Consider the following 21,796-nt stretch of genomic DNA (forward strand, 5'->3'; position numbering starts at 1 on the left):
AGCTAATCTAATGTAGGCACTTGCTATCTAACTATAAATCTATATTATCATGTGTCATAATATACCTACAACCTATACAATTACTAAAATAGGACAAAACCTATGAATAATGTAGAAAATCTACCTGATCTGATGATAAGGGAGCTGAACACTAACTATATGACTCAAAATCTATACATCTACAGGTTGCATCATAAAACAACCAATATATATCAGTGATGGTCAATGACTAATTTATAGGAATGTTTACAAAATATATAAAAGTGACGAATTTATAGAAAATTCTATGGAGGACTATGATAAGATCTAAATAGGGATGTACTAGAGGGCCAATTAACGTAGGCTCCTTCCTTTAAGGTAGGGTTTAATCGAGACCGTTTCGTTCAAGCCTCGACCCCTATGTGCACCTAACCTCAAAATCCAACGTAGTTCTGCTTCTTCTGTCTTATTGTAAATATCCCCTAACCGAATAGATGGGTTCTCTACATGGAGAACCTGAAACAGAAACTCATGGGTGTCTCCTTCGCATAACATATGCTTTGCCAATGCACTACTCCCATCTTTCCTATGAAAGCAATAGTAATGATCTCTAATACATTCCTTAAGTGAACGATTAGACTTGCCAACATAGTACTGGAAACACATTACGCAATGGGCTACATATACTATATTGCAACTCATACAACTAGCATCAACCCTAATGTCCCAGAGTCTCCCACTATCTGGGTGTCTAAAGTAGTGGGACTCATCTATATATCGACACTGGGGGCATGCTCCACATTTGACCGTTCTTTCAAAACCTGTGTGGGATGTATATGAATTGGACCCATAACATAAAATTTGTTTTAGACTAGACATGTTGCTATAAGTGTACCTAGGCAAAGGACCCACAATGTCCCTTGTTTTATCATCACTGGATAGAATATTCCAGTTATTTAAAATCACCCTCTGCAGGACATTGGTATTGTTACTAAGTGGTACTATTAAATGCTCAAAATTAGGTCTAATTTTCTTTTTCACTTTGTTATTGTTATGTTCAGAGAAAAAAGGTTGTGCTCTATGTCTTCTAAGCTCCTCCATGTTAGAATATACTTCTTGTACCTCATTAATTTCATAGCCCCTATTTTCAAGGCCTTCTTTCAAGGTCACTAATTCTTGTCTAAAAAATGTATCAGTACTAGACAAGCGAGATAGACGCATGGCCTGTCCTTTGATGATATTCTTGAAAATCTGGGGGGAGTGCATAGTCTTTCTATGTAAAAAGGAAGGTTTATAACAGGGCTTCCTGTAAACACATGTACCAATCACTTCATCCTCCCTAAACACCAAAACGTTCAAAAACTCAAGTGCTTGCCAAGAATATTTTAAGGTAAACTTAATAAAATTTGTGGCATTATTAAGCATAGAGTGGAAATCCATCAAAGATTCAACAGACCCTGCCCACAGAAAAAAGAGATCATCTACGAATCTCTTAAAAAATGTTATCTGTGTAGTGCCCAGAATATATCTAGATTCAATTTCAGCCATATCTAGGTTGGCGTAGCTATTTGCACAGCTCGTGCCCATTGCTACGCCACTCCTTTGTCTATAGCAGTTGTTGTTAAATAAGAAAACATTGTTTTCTAACACAATTTCAATCAAAAAACAGAGAAAGTCAACTTTAGCCTCTGTATAATCTGATGTTCTTAGCAAAAAAGATTTCAAGTATGCCATTCCTTGCTCATTCGGGATACAGGTGAACAACGAGACCACATCCATTGTTACAAACAAAACACTACTTGATATCAAAGAATCTCTCGTCACAGAATATAAATTTCTCAAAAAGTGTTCTGTATCCTGTAATACAGGTTCATGGTGCATTAAACACCTTTTTAACTGGTCATCCAAATATATAGAAACTGGCTCCGTGATCCACCCTGCCCCCGAAACTATAGGTCTAAACTCAGGTTGTTGAAGATTTTTGTGGATTTTAGGTAGTCCACTCAATGTAGGAATCAATGGAAAATCAACTTTGAAATAATGGAACAAATCATCCATTATTAGCCCTAAATGCTTACATTCAGATAATGCTTCTGTGACTCTATGCTGCATGTTACAAACATCTTCAAAGGAAATCAGTTCATAGGAGTCACTTGTTAGAAGTTGTGTCATTTTTCTAAAATAATATTCACTGTCCACGACTACAACAGGGCCGCCCTTGTCTGCTGCCCGTATAATAATATCTTTATTCTGGCGTAATTTAGCCATAGCTTCATACTCCTGTTTCGTTAAATTCTTATGCTTATGTAATGTAGGTCGGGCAAACTCTTCATAAAGCTGCAACTCTACTGCTTTTAAGAAAACTTCTAAATTGGGCTGCAAATGAGGTACAAATAAACTTTTTCGTTTGAAACTAGTAGGATGGAATAAAGGGTCATCAGACGTTTCTGATTGATATAACAATTTCAGTGCAACACGACGTACAAACAGTCTTACCGATAATAAAGCCTGACTAATGTCCATATTAGTAGTGGGTATAAAGGATAATCCTTTGTTAAGTAACATCATTTCTGATTCTGATAACTCATATTTAGAGATGTTATAAACCAAGCCTGGGGATTCCATAGTTGTAGCTGTAATATTTCCTTCTACGCAACTGTTACCCTTCAGAGACTTGGATACCAGTACTTTTGTAATGTCTTCTGTTGTTGTTGTATATACGGAGGTTCCTTCCTCTTGGCCCCTCGGCTGCTGTCCAAGTCCAGCGAGCGCTTTCTGCCCGCTCTGATGGGTAGGGGAAAATCCGTGCTATTCTGTCCCTCCAGTTGTATTTTTCGTCTAACTGCTCCAGACAGTGTAGTATGCAATTCTGCATCTTGTCTGGGTCTATGAGCAAGAGCAGCTTGGTGTTCCATAACCTCCTCATTCGGTGTTGTATATACTGACCCAATATCCTGTGGAGAAGTAACAGAATAGGATACGGGTAATGCCTCATTCTTATTGTTATCATCTAATGTGTGAGGACTTAGTTGCCCAGCATTCTGTATTTGATTAGCTTTCGGTAATCGATCTCTCCCAGATTCATGAATCATCTCAGGTACTTCATTTTCACTACTCATTAGTACAGGTTTCCCTGGACCCTGTGCTACCCGACTGGTTCTAGCATTATCTGGTACATGTCGTTGGCCATTGATGAAATTTCTTGGCCAAACAAACACATTATTATTAGCAAAATCATGAGAGTCTCTAGCTAACTTTCTTCTTTTATTGTTCAAGAGATTCTTCTCATAACGTCCTATCTTCTCCATAGTCTCTTGTAGATAAAATTCAGTTTCATCAACACCACACTGTTCAAACAGTTTATTCTGTATATTGATTATATTATCTTTGATACTATTCTCTATAGGATGAAAAAAGTCTATAAGTAGTTTAATGTATTCGTTACTGGCACGTAAGTTGATCTGTTGCCACTTGGCCAACAGCGTGGGATACGTATTGCCATACGTTGGCATTGTTAATATACGTAGGCCTCGAGGGATGACTCCTGTGCTTATACATGCTTCCATATGGAAGCGCTGTGCAGTCAGCCTTTTGACTCTGTATAGTTCATTCTCTATGTCCCTTTTCAGACCTCGTATCAACTGTTCATTGCGATCACTTGCATTCAAATTATTAAATTCCATCGTCTCAGCATCTCCAACCAAAGGATTGTGACTGTCTTCTAGACAAACTAATATGGACATTAGTCAAGCCTTATTATCGGTAAGATTGTTTGTGCGTCGTATTGCACTGAAATTGTTATATCAATCAGAAACGTCTAATGATTTTCCATCCCATCCTACTGGCTTCAAACGAAAGAGTCTATTTGTACCCCATTTGCAGCCCAATCTATAAGTTTTTTTAAAAGCAGTAGAGTTGCAGCTTTATGAAGAGTTTGCCCGACCTCCACCTTATAAGCAAAAAAATTTAACAAAACAGGAGAATGAAGCTATGGCTAAATTACGTCAGAATAAAGATATCATTATACGGGCAGCAGATAAGGGCGGCCCTGTTGTAGTGCTGGACAGTGAATACTATTTTAAAACAAAATGACACAACTTCTAATAAGTGAATCCTATGAACTGATTTCCTTTGAAGATGTTTGTAACATGCAGCATAGAGTCACAGAAGCATTATCTGAATGTAAACACCTAGGGTTAATGACTGATGACTTGTTTCATTACTTCAAAGTTGATTTTCCATTGATTCCCACTTTCAGTGGACTACCTAAAATACACAAAAATCTCCAACAACCTGAGTTCAGGCCTATAGTTTCGGGGGCAGGGTGGATCACGGAGCCAGTTTCTATATACCTGGATGACCAGTTGAAAAAGTGTTTAAAGCACCATGAACCTGTGTTACAGGACACAGAACACTTTCTGAGAAGTCTATATTCTGTAACAAGAGATTCTTTGATATCGAGTAGTGTTTTGTTTGTAACAATGGATGTGGTCTCGTTGTTCACCTGTATCCCGAATGACCAGGGATTGGCATATTTGAAATCTTTTCTGATGAGAACATCAGGTTATACAGAGGCTAAAGTGGACTTTCTCTCCTTCTTGATTGAAATTGTGTTAGAAAACAATGTTTTCTTATTTAATGACAACTGCTATAGACAAAGGAGTGGCGTAGCAATGGGCACGAGCTGTGCAAATAGCTACGCTAACCTGGTCATGGCTGAATTCGAATCAAGATATATTTTGGGTACTACACAGATAAAATTTTTCAAGAGATTTGTAGATGATCTCTTTTTTCTGTGGGCAGGGTCTGTTGAATCTTTGATGGATTTTCACTCTATGCTCAATAATGCAACCAATTTTATCAAGTTCACCCTAAAATATTCCTGGCAAGCACTTGAGTTTTTGGATGTTTTAGTGTTTAGGGAGGATGAAGTGATTGGTACACGTGTTTATAGGAAGCCTTGTTATAAACCTTCCTTTTTACATAGAAAGAGTATGCACTCCCCTCAGATTTTTAAGAATGTAATCAAAGGACAGGCTATGCGTTTATCTCGCCTGTCCAGTACTGATACAGTTTTTAGACAAGAATTAGTGACCTTGAAAGAAGGCCTTGAAAATAGGGGCTATGAAATTAATGAGGTACAAGAAGTATATTCTAATATGGAGGAGCTTAGAAGACATAGAGCACAACCTTTTTTCTCTGAACATAACAATAACAAAGTGGAAAAGAAAATTAGACCTAATTTTGAGCATTTAATAGTACCACTTAGTAACAATACCAATGTCCTGCAGAGGGTGATTTTAAATAACTGGAATATTCTATCCAGTGATGATAAAACAAGGGACATTGTGGGTCCTTTGTCTAGGTACACTTATAGCAACATGTCTAGTCTAAAACAAATTTTATGTTATGGGTCCAATTCATATACATCCCACACAGGTTTTGAAAGAACGGTCAAATGTGGAGCATGCCCCCAGTGTCGATATATAGATGAGTCCCACTACTTTAGACACCCAGATAGTGGGAGACTCTGGGACATTAGGGTTGATGCTAGTTGTATGAGTCGCAATATAGTATATGTAGCCCATTGCGTAATGTGTTTCCAGTACTATGTTGGCAAGTCTAATCGTTCACTTAAGGAACGTATTGGAGATCATTACTATTGCTTTCATAGGAAAGATGGGAGTAGTGCATTGGCATAGCATATGTTATGCGAAGGAGACACCCATGAGTTTCTGTTTCAGGTTCTCCATGTAGAGAACCCATCTATTCGGTTAGGGGATATTTACAATAAGACAGAAGAAGCAGAACTACGTTGGATTTTGAGGTTAGGTGCACATAGGGGTCGAGGCTTGAATGAAACGGTCTCGATTAAACCCTACCTTAAAGGAAGGAGCCTACGTTAATTGGCCCTCTAGTACATCCCTATTTAGATCTTATCATAGTCCTCCATAGAATTTTCTATAAATTCGTCACTTTTATATATTTTCTATACATTCCTATAAATTAGTCATTGACCATCACTGATATATATTGGTTGTTTTATGATGCAACCTGTAGATGTATAGATTTTGAGTCATATAGTTAGTGTTCAGCTCCCTTATCATCAGATCAGGTAGATTTTCTACATTATTCATAGGTTTTGTCCTATTTTAGTAATTGTATAGGTTGTAGGTATATTATGACACATGATAATATAGATTTATAGTTAGATAGCAAGTGCCTACATTAGATTAGCTAGATACTTCAAACTTGTTTATATATCTGTTTTAACAGTCATCTAGGTTTCTTATAACATAAGGAATATGTACTACTTTTATTATCAAGTGTCCTTGGGTATTATATTAGTATTATAATTTTATCTTAGTCATTTTTAGCTTAGAGGTAATTGTTATTCTGATTTTCATGTATTATAACTTTAAAACGTTAATTGCGTAAGTTACTAAAAAGGAGTTTATATAATTGTGTTTTTTTATATACATATGTAATGGCGCCTGTATATTAGCATATTAGCATGCCGAATATCTTGCTATGATAGATTTTTTATTCTATTCATGTATTATGTTTACGTATCTCCAGCGCCTGTTACTTTGGATACGCAGATTTTTAATCTGCGCACAATGAATGACGCTGTTTTTCAATCGCCAGCAAATATGAAGACATGCTTAGATGTTTCTTACCATTGGTGAGACTTTTTACATTTGTATTTGATGAGACAAATGATTGGTATTCTTAATTATATGTGGTGTATTTAAATGGTTTATTTTTTCTTTTGTGTATCTGATGAAGCGGTGTTGCACACCGCGAAAGCGCTTATTTTGTGATTAAATACGTTTTATTCTATATTGGTGAAGCCGACTGACTTTTTTGCGTAGAGAGAGAACTTTGTGGATGGTTTATTTTACTTACTGGAGAGTTGTTATATCATAGACTCCTGAAGGAGCAAGAACTGTTTCATTTTTACATTTGTTTGGGGACAACAGACAGCCTGGACTTTGGGCTTACACTCGCTTGTGAGCCATTACGCTTGTTTATTATCTGAGGTATTTGAGCTCCTTCTACTGGGTTCGTGTTTTTGTTATACTTGTTCTGGGCTATCCGCACTGGTTTTTTGTACATATATATATATATATATATATCTATATATGTATATATATATATATGGTTCTAGGATGGAAGATAGAAACAGACAAGACCGACACCGATTTCACCGACGCGAAAACACCGACACGGAAATGATCGACACTACAAACCACAGGTAAGGGGTTGAAAATTAAGGCTGTGTGAGTATGTGGTGGTGACGGACGTTAGGGTGCGAGTCAGGTAAGTGTGGATAGTGAAAGTGTGTGGGGATAGGGGTGGGTTAAGTGAGTTAGGGTTAGGGCGCGGGTCAGGTAAGTGTGCGGTAGTTGTATTTTTTGGGTTAGGGGTGGGTTAAGTGAGTTAGGGTTAGGGCGCGGGTCAGGTAAGTGTGCGGTAGTTGTATTTTTTGGGTTAGGGGCGGGTTAAGTGAGTTAGGGTTAGGGCGCGGGTCAGGTAAGTGTGCGGTAGTTGTATTTTTTGGGTTAGGGGCGGGTTAAGTGAGTTAGGGTTAGCGCTGGTCAGGTAAGTGTCTAGTTGTATTTTTGGGTTAGGCGTTAAGTGAGTTAGGGTTAGGCGGTTAGCTGATTGTGCGATAGTGACGGACCTTAGGGTAAGGGTTTGGGTTAGGGTTGTACATAGTTGTGTGTGTGAGGTTTAGTGTGGGTTTGTGAGGATTTTGGTGTGCTTGTGTTTTGTGTGTGGTTTTCTGGATAAGGGGATGTGTTTTGTTAGTTGATTGTTGTTATTGTGGTGTGTGTAGTGTATGCTATTTCGTGTTTGTGGACCGTCGGTTACTTGTTTGTCAGGCATGTGAGGTGTCGTGTTTATGGTTTGTCGATAATGTGGTGTCGGTGTTTTTGTTGTCGGTGAAAGTGGCTGTCGATCTTATGTCCTAGAACCATATATATATATATATATATATATATATATATATATATATATATATACATATGAACATATGTATGTATCTATATACAATTGCTGTTATATGATTATTTGTGAGTCATACATTAATATATATATCTACAGATAGCTGTCTATCTGTCTACATTTACAGATATATATCTGTCCATATGTCCATGCATGTTCAGATCATATTTTGGCCTGTTCCTCATTCACTTGGCAATTGTCATGGATGATCACAGCATTGAAGTCAGTAACTAGTGGCAACACTTTTGTGTTTCAGACTTCATCTCCTTCTACATATGTGTTCTAATACATATAACTTTGTAACTAGCAACATTTTAAGTGTATAAGAACATTAGCTGACATATATCCCTATTTGTTCCCACAGTGTGGCATACTTTGTTCAGACTTCTTGCATTAACAGGTTATGTGGTGTGATAATAATACATTTCCTGTACTGTTGACTGATTGTGCTGCATGATATGTTTGTGACAACTGCAGGTTATGTATATCTGCCATGGGTTAGTGGTAAATCACTTTGTGTAAGGAGTGCAGGGTCCTGGGTTCAAGCCTTGGAGAGGCAGTTTATTTTGTTGCTGAGCAGAACAAGGGACTTTGGCTACAGAGTGATTAAGGCACTTTTAAACAGTTGTAAGCGGGTTTGCGCAAGTTTGCATGACGGCAAGCACTGCCAACCTCTGCTTATGTTTTCTTACAGACAGTTAGCTTTGAATTTCTCAATCTGTGCAGGCATAGCTAACCCCCGGTCACACCCACGCAAACCCGCTTACTGCTGCTTAATAGTGCTTACTGCCACTTACCCCTGCACTAATTCCTTTAAAAGAAAATAAAAAGGGGTTGATAGGACAGTAGTGAAAAATGGGGCACAAAGAAGGAAAGACAGTAGGGAAAATAGCTAGGCATGTGCAGGAAGGTTATAGGAAAGGTCCATAGCTGCCCATTTCTTCTACAGCAACAGCTGTGCATATACACTATATTTGCAGGTACATTTTGACCCTCAAACCCCTGGGAGAGGGGTGACGACAGCATATATTTATTGTGATGCCAATTAGACCAGATTACATGCGTCCAGTGGACATGTGTGCAAAATGGACAGCTATGTATGGGGTGAGATTTTTTTGTAGGAACAGATTACCCTTTTTTTTTCAGGTGAGAGTGGGATGTTGGGGAGGGGTAGTAGGTATAGTTGGGGAGGTAGGTTGGGTATTTTAACAGACAAGACAAAGAAGATGCATACAGGGTTGGTATATGACACATGTGGGGGGTAAACACCTTGGACATGGAGGGGTGTTTGGAAGTCACAAGCCCATCAGCCTCCAACTGGAATCAGTGGGACTGAGGTACCCACCCATGGGCAGTCACCACTGCACCTTCACAGCCCTGAAGGTGGCTGTGCTGGGGGCTGTGTAGGAGGGGCAGTCTCGCCTCTAATAGTGCCACTCGGCCCTCATGCTGGCATAACCACTCTCAATACAATCAAGCTCCTTATGCACCAAGCCCCGGACCTGTTGACAGGTGACAGGTTCCCCTCCATGCCCGCTCCAAGGGGGTGGCAAGCCCCATCACCTGCAGCAGTTCCACCTGAAGGTTGCGCAGGGCCCATGTAGGAGGAGGTCCCAGGCTGGGCCCCAGATGTGCTGGTGCCTGGTGCCATGGCCAGCTGTGGTAGGACATGTGGGTCCGCTGGGACCGGCCTTCCCATACAAGCTGTGTTGTCGCAGGTTTATGACAGATATGGGTTAGTAACTGTCAACAGCATTCAGGATTAGTTATAACAGCATGCATAAGTATTCCCATTAACCCAACTCACCAGATTTAACACAGCTGTAGACAAGCAGAACACTTGCATATATGGAACAACAGTGGCCATTACAGGAGCATGCAGGTTTCATTGATGGCAACAGGCCACCAATATGGGTGTATTTTCACATGGCACATGCACAGAAACAAATGTGAATATTTATAAACCATTAGGACATATGTCCCAACAAAAGTTTGGAGTATACACATACCAGTTGAGTAGTGTCATTGGGTTATTATGCACATATGGTAGGGGTGAGAGAAAGAGAGTTCAATTAGCAACTAATATATCCTTGTAGTTTTCACAACATTCTTAGTCACTGCACTGGTCTTTCCCTTACATGTATTATTACACTACACAATGGCCTTATATTGTACACTGGTATGTTTATAAATTATTATATACGTGACCTGTGTCTTACATACAGGTGTGACAGGCTGCAGGTGTTAATGCAACATATGTTTAGAATTGCTGTCATACACTTTGGGTGAGGTGCTAGAATGACAGGTTTGTTTCCATATAAATTCTCTGACTATGTACACATTTGAATATCAGTTATATGTCACTGACAGCTGCCTATAATTCTTGGAACATCACACTCGATTTTCAGTGGAACAGGGTGCCAAGTGGATGATATGGGCCATTTATATGAGCCATTTATCTGGACATGCTGGACAGATTGGAACAGTTTTGGGGTATTTTTATGCATACAACTTACATTTTGAACATTCTAACAAATTCTGTACTATTGCTGGGTGTAAGTATGCATACAACTTTCTATCTGAACATTGTATCAAAATCTGTACAGTTGTGGGGTATGATTATGCTTACAACTTAGTAGCACTCCCAGGATTCAAACCCCTGCTGTGTGTGACAAAATATTACAGCTAACATCACAGTACATTGTGCTATCATGTAATTGATGTAAAGCTTTCAACTGTTTTCTATCTAAGTCTCCCAAACTTGTACAATATAACTGACCTCTTGGCACTTCCAGCATTGTTATGCAGGACTTCATGCCCATGTGGGTGACACTGCTTAAGAGACAACATTACTATTTATAGTATGGAACAGATCGCCAACACATGAGAGAAGAGTAAACAGAAGCACTCCAGGGGTTATACCTTTATTCACAGACTATTACACATTTATTTCCACTGGTACAACACTTTCTAAGGCTCTTATATTTATTTGTTATGACAGTACATGCAGACTAATTACTAACCTGCCTCTTGACACAGCCTTTGCAGCCTAGCATCATGGGCTTGCTGGTTCGCAGCCCGCTCATCTGCAGCTGTCAGAGAAATGCAGTGATATTTAGCCATACCTATCCATAGTATACACAAGCTAGGCAATTATTTACTACTTAATAGAATGAGTACTTAGTCCTGGGGCATTGGGCATCTGCCAAGACTCCTGGATCCACTGTTCCAGTACATCCCCTCTCCGCCACTTCAGGTCAGCATGGTGGTGCCTGACCTGCTCACCAGTCCGGGGAAACCTGTAGCACTGGTGAGGTCATGGGTGAGACTGTCCCAAGCCTCTGTTTTATACTGCGAGCGCTGGTACTGGCCCTGCAGTAGTCTCTCATCATGGTGTTTTACCAGGAGCCATACCATGATTTTTGACTCCTGGATGCCCCACCGTTGCACTCTAAATCGAGTGCCTTCACCCACACCAGCCATTCTGCCTGCAGTAGGAAGCTGCAACCAGTTATGAGTCGTATTCCCACCTGTGGGGTTTATATACGGCCATTTTCCCGCACTTCCCCGTGATTGGCCAGTTTTGAATAAGCTAAGCTATGGGCAGACCTGCTTACATGAGATTGGCACTGCTTAAAGAGGTATACCACTAGGCATATTGAATTGGCTCACCTACACATTGCTTACACTTACTAACTTGAGCTGTGCTGCGGTTAGCATTGCTTAATAGTTAATTAGCACTATATTTGCCTTTTGGCAATGAGTTATTCTTCATTACAGGTTATATATGTGTCTGGTATCTGGATTCATGTGTACATACACTGTATGGGGACCTGGGGGCTTCTACACCTTATTACAATAACACCTCAAATCTATGCTTACTGCAGTACTCCACTTCACATATTTATGTTCTGTGGCAGGTTATCCAACATCACACTGTACATAGATCCAGTTCACTTGTTTGGTTTGACTTTCCTGTGGTGAGGATTAGTTTGCTGATACCTCATTCATGTCTATTGCTGTGATGGCTTGGTGGTTAACTACTGTGACTATAGTGTGCAGGATCCTGAGTTTGAGCCTTGCAGAGGCAGTTTATTTTTTTGCTAGGTAGAACAAGGGCCATTGAATACAGTGTAATTAAGGTACTGTTGAGCACTTGTAAGTGGGTTTGCATGGGGTAAGCACTGCCTACACAGGTTAAGCAATTTAGAGGCTTACTGGGTGTAAGATAATATAACCGGAAATTATCAGTGCTTACCTTTGTGCAAACCCATGCACACAGCCATATATTCACTTACTAGTGCTGACATATGCTTACTACTGCTTCTTGCTGCTTAACCTGACTACTGCTTTATGCATAATGATACTGACACCTCACATGTGCATTTGCTGCAGTACTCTAGGTCATATATGTATATATATATATATATATATATATATATATATATATATATATATATATTATATATATATATATATATATATATATATATATATATATATATATATGTATATATATATATACATATATATATTCTTTCGTGGCAGCTGTACTCCAGTATATGTATATATATATATATATATATATATATATATATATATATATATATATATATATATATATATATATATATATATGTGTGTGTGTGTGTGTTATTCCATGGGTTATGCAACATACATATTACTCACACCATGCTTTGCCATGGGAAATGGTATGTCTCAGTTACCTTCCTGTTCCCCCCTCCTTTCTCACTTACATCCGTGGGGCAGTCCCATTAGAATGGGTCCGTCCAACCCCGGCATGCCTTGGCCCATAATGTCCTACCCGTCATTCTCTCCACCCCCTCCCTCCTCCACATCAATCATCCTTCCTACAGGTTCCATCTGAATCTCACCATACCACCACGCATTGCCCACTCTCCACTTCTCGGGACTCATCATGTATGTTGTCCCACCATATGGATCTTCAGGGTTCCCACACATTTAGTCCGCAAACATACATATCCTTCTTTGCTTACCTGTAAGGCATGGTATGTTATCCCGAGGACTCTTTTTAGCAGAATTTTTGAGGTTGTTCTTCTAGGGATGAACATGTGTTTGTTTAAGATTAGACTTTGCAGGTTGACACTGTTTCTCCCACTGGTAGTATCCTGCCAGTAGTCTGGGTAGCAGTGCTGTGCAATGCTTAGTGGTGCTTAATATTCAATTTGCATGATATTTGCCTTTTGGCATTGATGTCTTCCTCATTACATGTTATATATGTGTCTTGTATCCTTGATTCATGTGTACATACGCTGTATGGGGTCCTGGGAACTTCAACACTTTATTGCAATAACACCTCACATCTGGCCTTACTGCAGTACTCCAGTTCACATATTTATGTTCTGTAGCAGGTTATACCACTTCACACTGTACATAGATTCAGTTCACATGTTTGGTTTGATTTTCTTGTGGTGAGAATTAGTTTGCTGATACCTCATGCATATCTATTGCTATGATGGCTTAGTGGTTAACTACTGTGACTATAGTGTACAGGGTCCTGAGTTTGAACCTTGCAGAGGCAATTTATTTTGTTGCTGGGCAGAACATGGGCCGTTGGATCCAGAGTGACTAAGGCACTTTAAAGAAGTTGTAAGTGGGTATGCGCTGGTTTGTGCGATGGTAAGCAATGCTAACCTCCGGTTACAGTTTCTTACACTCAGTTGGCTTCTACTTTGCTTAATCTGTGTAGGCAATGCTTACCCCCATGCAAACACACTTAAACACGCTTACAAGTGCTTATACATGCTTACTACTGCTTATTTGTACTTAAACCTGCTTACTAGTGCCTTATTCATTTGACACTTACACTTCACATGTGCATTTAATGCAGTACTCCAGTTCACTTTTAATTGTTATTTAGTAGGTTATACAACAGAAAGATTTAAAAATATGCTCATATACAGATTTCACATGGAAAATGATATGTGTTGCAGTGGGACTCGACCCGGGAATACCTGCTCATTAGGCAGATGCTGTAACCACTACGCTATTGCACTGCTGCTTCATTTGCATGTATATTACTTGTTATCCTCTTCAGCCTTTTAAGCTGCTTTAACCGTAGCTAAGTGATGGGCAAACCCACACACCTACGGTTAGCTGTACTCGAGGTTTTAAAAAAAATAAATACAAGGGTTTCTTCATTTTATTTCACTGTACTGTTGCTGCTGAACACATGGGGACTGTTGGTGGGGATATTCGGATACCTATGAGTGGTCTCACTCATTTATTTATTTTCTTCTGTTCTACTTTGCAGGGGTGTGTTTATTCTGAGAGCTCAGCTCTCAGACACGCCCCCTGCACTCGTCCACACTCAGTGTAGGATTTGGAGCTCATGCAGCACGCCTTCATTAATATTCATGGCGCGCTGCCATCCTCCTCTTAAACTGACGCTTACGTGCAGGACTAGTTTAGTCCTGCACACCAGATTAGTAAATCTGGGGGAGTGCTTTCTCAAAATGAATATATGAGGATGGGAATGAGACAGTTCCTTTTATTTCTTACAAATACCAAAGGTCCCCATCACAGTTCTCCAGATCTAAAATGTAGTTAGTTGCCCAAACATCAGAATTATAACCATTAAGAAGTTAGCCAATTGTCAGGCATTCACTGCTATTCTGCAACAAGCACTGAAATGGTATTTTGAACCTTCAGTATATTAAATAATAGATAAGTACACTGTAAATTGTTAGTGTCTCTGGACCATAATACTGAGTGACACAAATCATTCTTAAATGGAAATGTGTGTGTGTGTGTGTGTGTGTGTGTGTGTGTGTGTGTGTGTGTGTGTGTGTGTGTGTGTGTGTGTGTGTGTTAGATGATTGATGCCCTTGATTAATTATAAAATGAAACCTAAACCACATTAAACAAATGAGACACTTTTCCATAGACTGGATTAGAGAATGTTAATGTGTGGGTTAATGTTATCAGTAACCCAGTGTAAGGGAGAATTTTGCATATAGGAGCAGATCTGGTACTGAAGCATTTGGCTCAGATTAAAAAGTTAGATGTTATTTATGAAAAATGCGCTTGTTTTTTTTTTTTTGCTTTTTTTATCAATGCATATCTATAATGACTTTGCTCCAGGATACATTCCACATGATGTGGAGCCTTAGAAATCTTGTAACATATATTTTAATGCTGCTCTATTACTTCCCTACATGTTTCTGTGAAATGCCAGCATACACTAATTGTACTGCAAACAGGAGACTCAAAGAAATGTATGCAACATATGCGGTATTTCTTAACTACCCTTGGCAGAGGCATACAGATCTTTTGAAGATCCCCCTACAATTTGTACATTGATAAATACGTTCAGCACTATGACTAGTCCGGTGTAAGTGTCTTTAGCAGGCAAAAATTTAGAAGATAAGATGTGTGATAAGAAGAGGGGAGAAGTATGCTGCATGCAATGTTTATTTCATAACTGGTGTGGGTCTTCTTTTTCAGAAGATGATGTGAAACCCAAAAATCTGCAATGCACATTTGATGGCATTGACCAGCTTGAATGTTTTTGGGAAGTAAGGCGAGAGGTGACCGAGTCCATTCTCTTTGTCTTGAATTACACTGACGAAACAAAGAATAGCAGCAGGTAAGCTTCTCTTCTTAGTGACCATTCATTAAAAAAAAAAAAAAGACATAAATATCACTTAATTTGTCCTTGATCACAGTGTTCAGGATTCCTAGCTGAAAGGATAAGGCTCTAAGGGAAAATATAACACCTACCATTCCAGTGGCACCGGTATGGTATGCTGAATGTCCTGGGTTCAAGTCATAAGGCAGGGTTAATTTTATCCTTTCCTTTTTATGATTCTAATGGTGCCTAAGCAGAAGGCCTTGTGTGTGTGTGTGTGTGTGTGTGTGTGTGTGTGTGTGTGTGTGTGTGTGTGTGTGTGTGTGTGTGTGTGTGTGTGTGTGTGAGTGTGTGTGAGTGTGTCTGTGTTTAATTTGACCTTAGACCTTAATCACCATGATGGTAGTTTCCTAGCTGAAAGGATAAGGCTGTAAGGGAAAACTCAACACATATCTCTCTAGAAGCTCTTGCTGGTCATCTGGTGGTGAACCCAACATGGTATGCATGAGGTTTTGGACTTGTGTCCCAAATGAAAGCTAATATTTTCCTTTGACTTTGGAGAAAAAGTCAGAAATATATGTTTGTTTATAATCAAAACTGCACTGCTTCTTATAGAGCTATCAGCTACACTAATGTAGTGTCTTGTTAAGAACACCGAGTCACTGGATCTTCTATTGGAGTTATAGGTTTGCAAATGAGTATAAGATGAACGTGATCAGAATCTGTAGGAAGGTAATGCGGCATTAATTATGTCACAACATATTGTCCTTGCAACTTGCAAGCTGAATGGTGAACCAGAGCTTGATGATGATGATGGTAATGGTGAAACAGATTTAAATCAAATGTCATCTCAGTACTGAGAAAAGCTTCAGAGACAGAGGGAGACAGAGAAAGAGAATGTTTTATGGCAATAATGTTATTGTCATGGTTCAACTCACATAACATGGGTCAGACTACCATCAGTACCAAGGTTAATAACTTCATTAAATGATCTTGTGAGGCATCTCACAGCTACCATCAGGCTAGATACCTTTATTATTGCCAGGTGTAAAGACATTTGAGTATTTGTAAATAAAACTCCAAAAATACCATCGGCCAGCACTCAAATGTCAGCAACAAATCTTTATTTCATATCATTATATATCAATCCAAGAGTAGCAGCAGCAAACCGGTTTTAGCTACAAAGCTTTCTTCAGTTTTTTTTTTTCACTAGTGACAGAGTAGAAAGCTTCATTGTGGAACCCAGAACCAGTGCTGGATATGGAAAAGCACAGATAAAGAGTCAGGAGATTCTTAATGTAAAGGAGTTCAGTTTTAATTAGTATGTGGCTATAGTTTAATATATATATATTTTATTATATTTAGAGTTAAAAATAATATAAAAGAAAGAAGTTGCTTGTGCTCTGGGAGTCAAGATCTTCATTTCTTTGTCTCCTACACAGGTGTGTTCTGTGCAATAAACATGACTATTCTTCTCTGCTAAACTGTGTTGTCTAAAGTTGTTTTGTACCTTAACTGTTTGGTGTGGTGAATTCTTGGATCTTCTGAGCCATTTGTGGACTGCTGTAATAGAAATCACCTCTGGACCCATTCTCAGCATGTTTTTTGTCTGGTGAATTTCTGATGTGTCAATACACAACTAAATATTTTCACCTTCAGCAGAGATTGAGGTCTCTGCAACTTTTACTAATAATTTCTGAAACAGGTACAATTGTATGAGATCAGATTGCTGTGTATGTTAGCAGGGAAATTATATAAGAGTGGTGGCTAATTATTTAAATAACAAATATGTTTTCTTGGTTGAATAAGAGTGGTGTTTAATCATAAAATAACAAGGATATTATACAACGTCCCCCCATTAATATTCAAAAACGTGCACGCTGATTGGTCAGCATGCACGTTGTAAATCCGAGTTATAGTAATGGAAAAAGGTCCGGTCGCCCGGACTTTTTCCATTTCTATAACTCTTACAGCAACACTGTCTCGCTATGTTAAACGAGTTTCTCCGTTTCTTTTTTTAAAGCTGTCTCGCTATGTTAAACCCATTTAACATAGCGAAACAGTTTGTAAAAACCAACAGAGATCTTGCTTTCTCTGTTGCTTTTTTTCAAAACTGTCTCGTTATGTTAAATGTGTTTAACATAGCGAGACAGCTTTAAAATAAGCAATGGAGATTTCCATTGCTTATTTTAAAGCTGTCTCGCTATGTTAAACCCATTTAACATAGCAAAACAGTTTGTAAAAAGCAACGGAGATCTTGCTTTCTCCATTGCTTTTGCCCACAGCTCTGATGTACTGTGTAGGTGTACGCATGTGCAGTACATCAGAACTGCCGCAGAATACCAGACAGCTGCGGAAGGGCAGCAAGGAGGCATTATACAATGCCATTATTTAAGAAAAGTAATTATTTTTTTTCTTAAATAATGTCATTGCATAATAGCAATAACCCACTTCTGGGTGTGGGTAATGCTGGATTTACCCATGGTTGGCTTTATTTGGCCACTTGGGCTTCGCCCTCGTGACCAAACCACACCAACCGTGGGTAAATCCAGCATTACCCACATCCAGGCATGGGTTATTGCTATAATGTATTGATGACATGCATGAGAGTGGTGTTCAACCAAAGGGATAAAAACAAGGGACAGAAATGTTTCCTTACCAGTATGGGAGTAGGTTTTTACTCATAGTCACATATTTACTTCTTTTTGTATGCAAGTAGGTAATATTATTGTATTAAAAATACAATGTGTGTGTGTGAATGTGTATTAAAAGTTTAGGATTCCAGCCAGGCATATGTTTAATAAATATGACTGAAACTGCTGTAATTATTTAATAAAGAGGTTAGAGCTCACTAAAAATGATAGAGCACTGTAGTTCCCAGAGGGAGGAACTTTGGCAAGGATATTTTAAAATATATTATAAATAAAGGAAATAAAGCACCTGCCTCTTGTTGGTCAGCTTTTAATGACCAGCAAGAAGAATCTAAAAATAATGAAAATTAATCTGTAGTTAGAGGTTTAAAATAAAATTCAACTAGACTGAAAACACAGTTGTAGGCAGCTAATAGAACAATAAATACATTATAAAACTGTGCAGAAGAAAAATCCTGTAAGTAGGGTCTCTATCCTTTACAGCAGTTAGAAAAATTAAAAGTTAATCAACCTTAATCTTCTGATGACTGGCCTCTGATTCCTTCACCTCCCCACACACCACCACCATATGATCATTCTGCTTCTTATGAAGCAGACAGCATTCCCTCTCTGAGAGGGTAGGTGGAGGAACGAATTACTGATAATACACCTACTACTTCCCCTGATACATCCTGCATCTACCCATCCCTGAGATTAGTTTACCGTACTAGATTTTGACCAGAATAACAACAACCTGCCATTTCATCTTCTGACAAATGTTAATGAGAATAGCCAACAAAGGTAAACAGTTCTACCATAAACACAAACATGCAACTAATACAAAACATGCAGGTAAGTTAAAAAGATTTAGCAACAAAAAGTGCCCCTTCAAAGACAGTCTAAAAAGAATAAAAAAGTTAGTCATGCAGTTCCCAATAATTATGATGGAGAAGACTATCTGTAGAATTCAGATTACGGAAAAAGCATCAGATACTGATTCATCCACAAATAATGAACCCCCCCCCCACCAACATACCACCTAGTGCTCATATGCTTCCTTTGAGGGAAGTAACGTATTCTGCAACTTCCTGGGATGGTTCAAGGAATTACTCAGGGCTCTAGCACCCCATGAAGAGGAGGAAATAGGTGGAGTTAAAAAAGAATGGCAGCGCCTAAAAACAGCATGCGTTAGGATTACAGAAAAGATATGTGGCTGAGCCAGGTATGGAAATAAGGTACATAAGGAAAGCTGGTGGTGGAATGTAGAAGTCCAGTAAAGTCATCAAAAGAAAAAAGGAGTGCAGGAAGAAGTGGGAGACAGAAAAGACTGACCAGGCTAGGAAGGACTACTGGTTGGCAAACAAAGAAGCTAAGAAAGAAGTTGCAATAGCAAAGAATAGGGCATCTGAGGCACTGTACCAATGTCTGGAAAGTGACTCAGTAAGGGGCACAAAGAAACTATATCAGGTTGCAAGGCAAAGGCAGAAAGATAAAGAAGATAGTCAGACACCCTTCCTAAGGGATGCCAGCAACAACCTGCTAATCAGCCCAGAGGAGCTTTTGAATGAAGAAAACTCCACAGAAGCTGTACTGCCCCAGAAACAGGCTATGATGAGAAAAGAAGAGGAGCCCACCCTAGAAAAAGTAAGAACAGCACTAAGGAAGATGAAGTCAGGGAAAGCAGCAGGCTCAGATGAGGTCACAGCAGATATGATAAAGATGCTGGGTGAGATAGGGGAGAAATGGCTCCTGAAGGTATTAATAGCAGTGTGGAGAGGAAGACGTATCCCAGATGACAGAAGGATAAGCATACTCATGCCAGTGTACAAGAACAAAGGGGACATCCACAACTGTGGGCAGTACAGAGGCATCAAACTCCTATCACATTGCATGAAAGTTCCGGAGAGGGTGATTGATAAACAGAAACGCAGAGTAGTAGAATGTAAGATGGGAGATGAGCAGTTTGGATTCAGATCAAGATGCAACTGACCCGATGTTTGCATTGAGACAGATACTTGAGAAGAAGCTAGAGATGAGGAGAGAGTCCAACTGGGCATTCCTAGACTTGGAGAAAGCATATGACAAGGTCCCAAGAAAGCTGATCTGGGCAGTACTGTGGTGGTTTGAAGTCCCATAAACATTGGTAGAATTAGTGCAGGCTATGTACAAGGACCCAATGACTCAAGTACGAACAGTGTTCAGCCTCACAGAGGGGTTCCCAGTGGGAGTGGGTGTACATCAGGGTTCAGCTCTGAGCCCACTGCTGTTCATACTGGCGATGGACTACATTAGCAAATAGGTTGGAGGGGATGGATCAACAAAGCTGCTGTATGCAGACAATGTGGAGTACAGCCAGACTCTGAGCTAGAACTTCAGCAAAGGATAGGATAATGGAATGCAAATCTGAAGGCACATGGGATGAAACTAAGCACAGATGAGATGGTGGTAATGGCAACAAATTGGGGAAATCAGAAGAAGCTGTGAATAGAGATAGATGGGAAGATAGTGGAACAGGTAAACAGCTTCAAGAATCTGGGAGGGGTAGTTGAGGAGAAGGGTGGTCTGAATGAAGAGATCAAAGCTCGAATCAGAGGGACTGCAGCCAACTGGCATAGAGTATCAGGTGTAGTCTATGACAGAAGAATGCCAAAGAAGCTGAAAAGTGAGGTGTACAAGACAGTGGTGTGACCAGTACTACTGTATTGTACAGAAACCTGGGCAGTAAAGGCAGAACAGTTGAAGAAGCTAGAGGTGATGGAAATGAAGTGCCTGAGAAAGGTGGTAGGATGCACACTGTGGGACAGACGAAGAAATGAGGACATAAGAGCAGAAGCCAAAGTAGCTCCAATTGAAGAAAAGATCAAAGAGAACAGATTACGGTGGTTTGGGCACATGTGTAGAAAAGCAGAAGACAATCTGGTGAGGAAGATTTGGGACAGACAGGAAGAAGGTAAGAGGAAGCAAGGATGTCCAACAAAGAGGTGGATGGATTGTGTGAAAGAAGATCTGCAACAGTCAGGCATGAGTGTTGAAGAAGGCAGAAGTGTGGCACTGAATTGAGAGAGTTGGCAACAGTTAGCACAATACCCTGACCCCATGTAGAAAAATGGGAAAAAGGGGGCTGATGATGATAATGATGATTCCTAGGATGGTGATGCCTAATCAAACAGCAGGGTAGTATGCCTGTGGGCTGCAGTAGATTTTCAGATTATCATAGTTTCTGTTCCTCTGATTCAAACACATTCAGCCAAATAAGCCAAAATATTAGATGGACATTTACAATTACAAAACTTAACTATTGAAAATTTAAGAGCAGTTTTGAAAGCCTCAGCACCCCTGGCATTTTTAGAAAAATATGGGAAAATTCATCTATAGGCAATAGCATTCCAAAACATACAGATGATGGTTTTCTGACCATTAGAGACAATTTAAACTCTATCTCTACAGCATTCCCCCAACACCTAACTGGACAAGAATTAAGGCCATCGTACAAAAAGAGAATGCATCTATTAATGTATATTTGCAGTACATAACAGATGCATTTGAAGCCTTTTCTGGGCAT

At 39.4% G+C, this 21,796-nt stretch overlaps 1 protein-coding gene across 5 annotated transcripts in view; it reads left to right on the forward strand.

The window, feature by feature from the left end:
• The window catches only part of CSF2RB (colony stimulating factor 2 receptor subunit beta), a 485,439-nt gene that overhangs the window by 337,600 nt on the left and 126,043 nt on the right, over window positions 1-21,796 (forward strand). For 4 of the 5 annotated variants that reach the window (XM_044066459.1, XM_044066465.1, XM_044066473.1 and 1 more), the window contains one exon: window positions 15,481-15,622. In XM_044066459.1, coding sequence (XP_043922394.1) covers window positions 15,481-15,622 — 142 coding nt within the window. The remainder of the gene's footprint in view (window positions 1-15,480; window positions 15,623-21,796) is intronic. The other variant, XM_044066480.1, reaches the window with a different exon arrangement.

Source organism: Protopterus annectens, chromosome 1.part0, assembly GCF_019279795.1.
Source record: "Protopterus annectens isolate FY-2018-M chromosome 1.part0, PAN1.0, whole genome shotgun sequence".
NCBI lineage: Eukaryota > Metazoa > Chordata > Ceratodontiformes > Protopteridae > Protopterus > Protopterus annectens.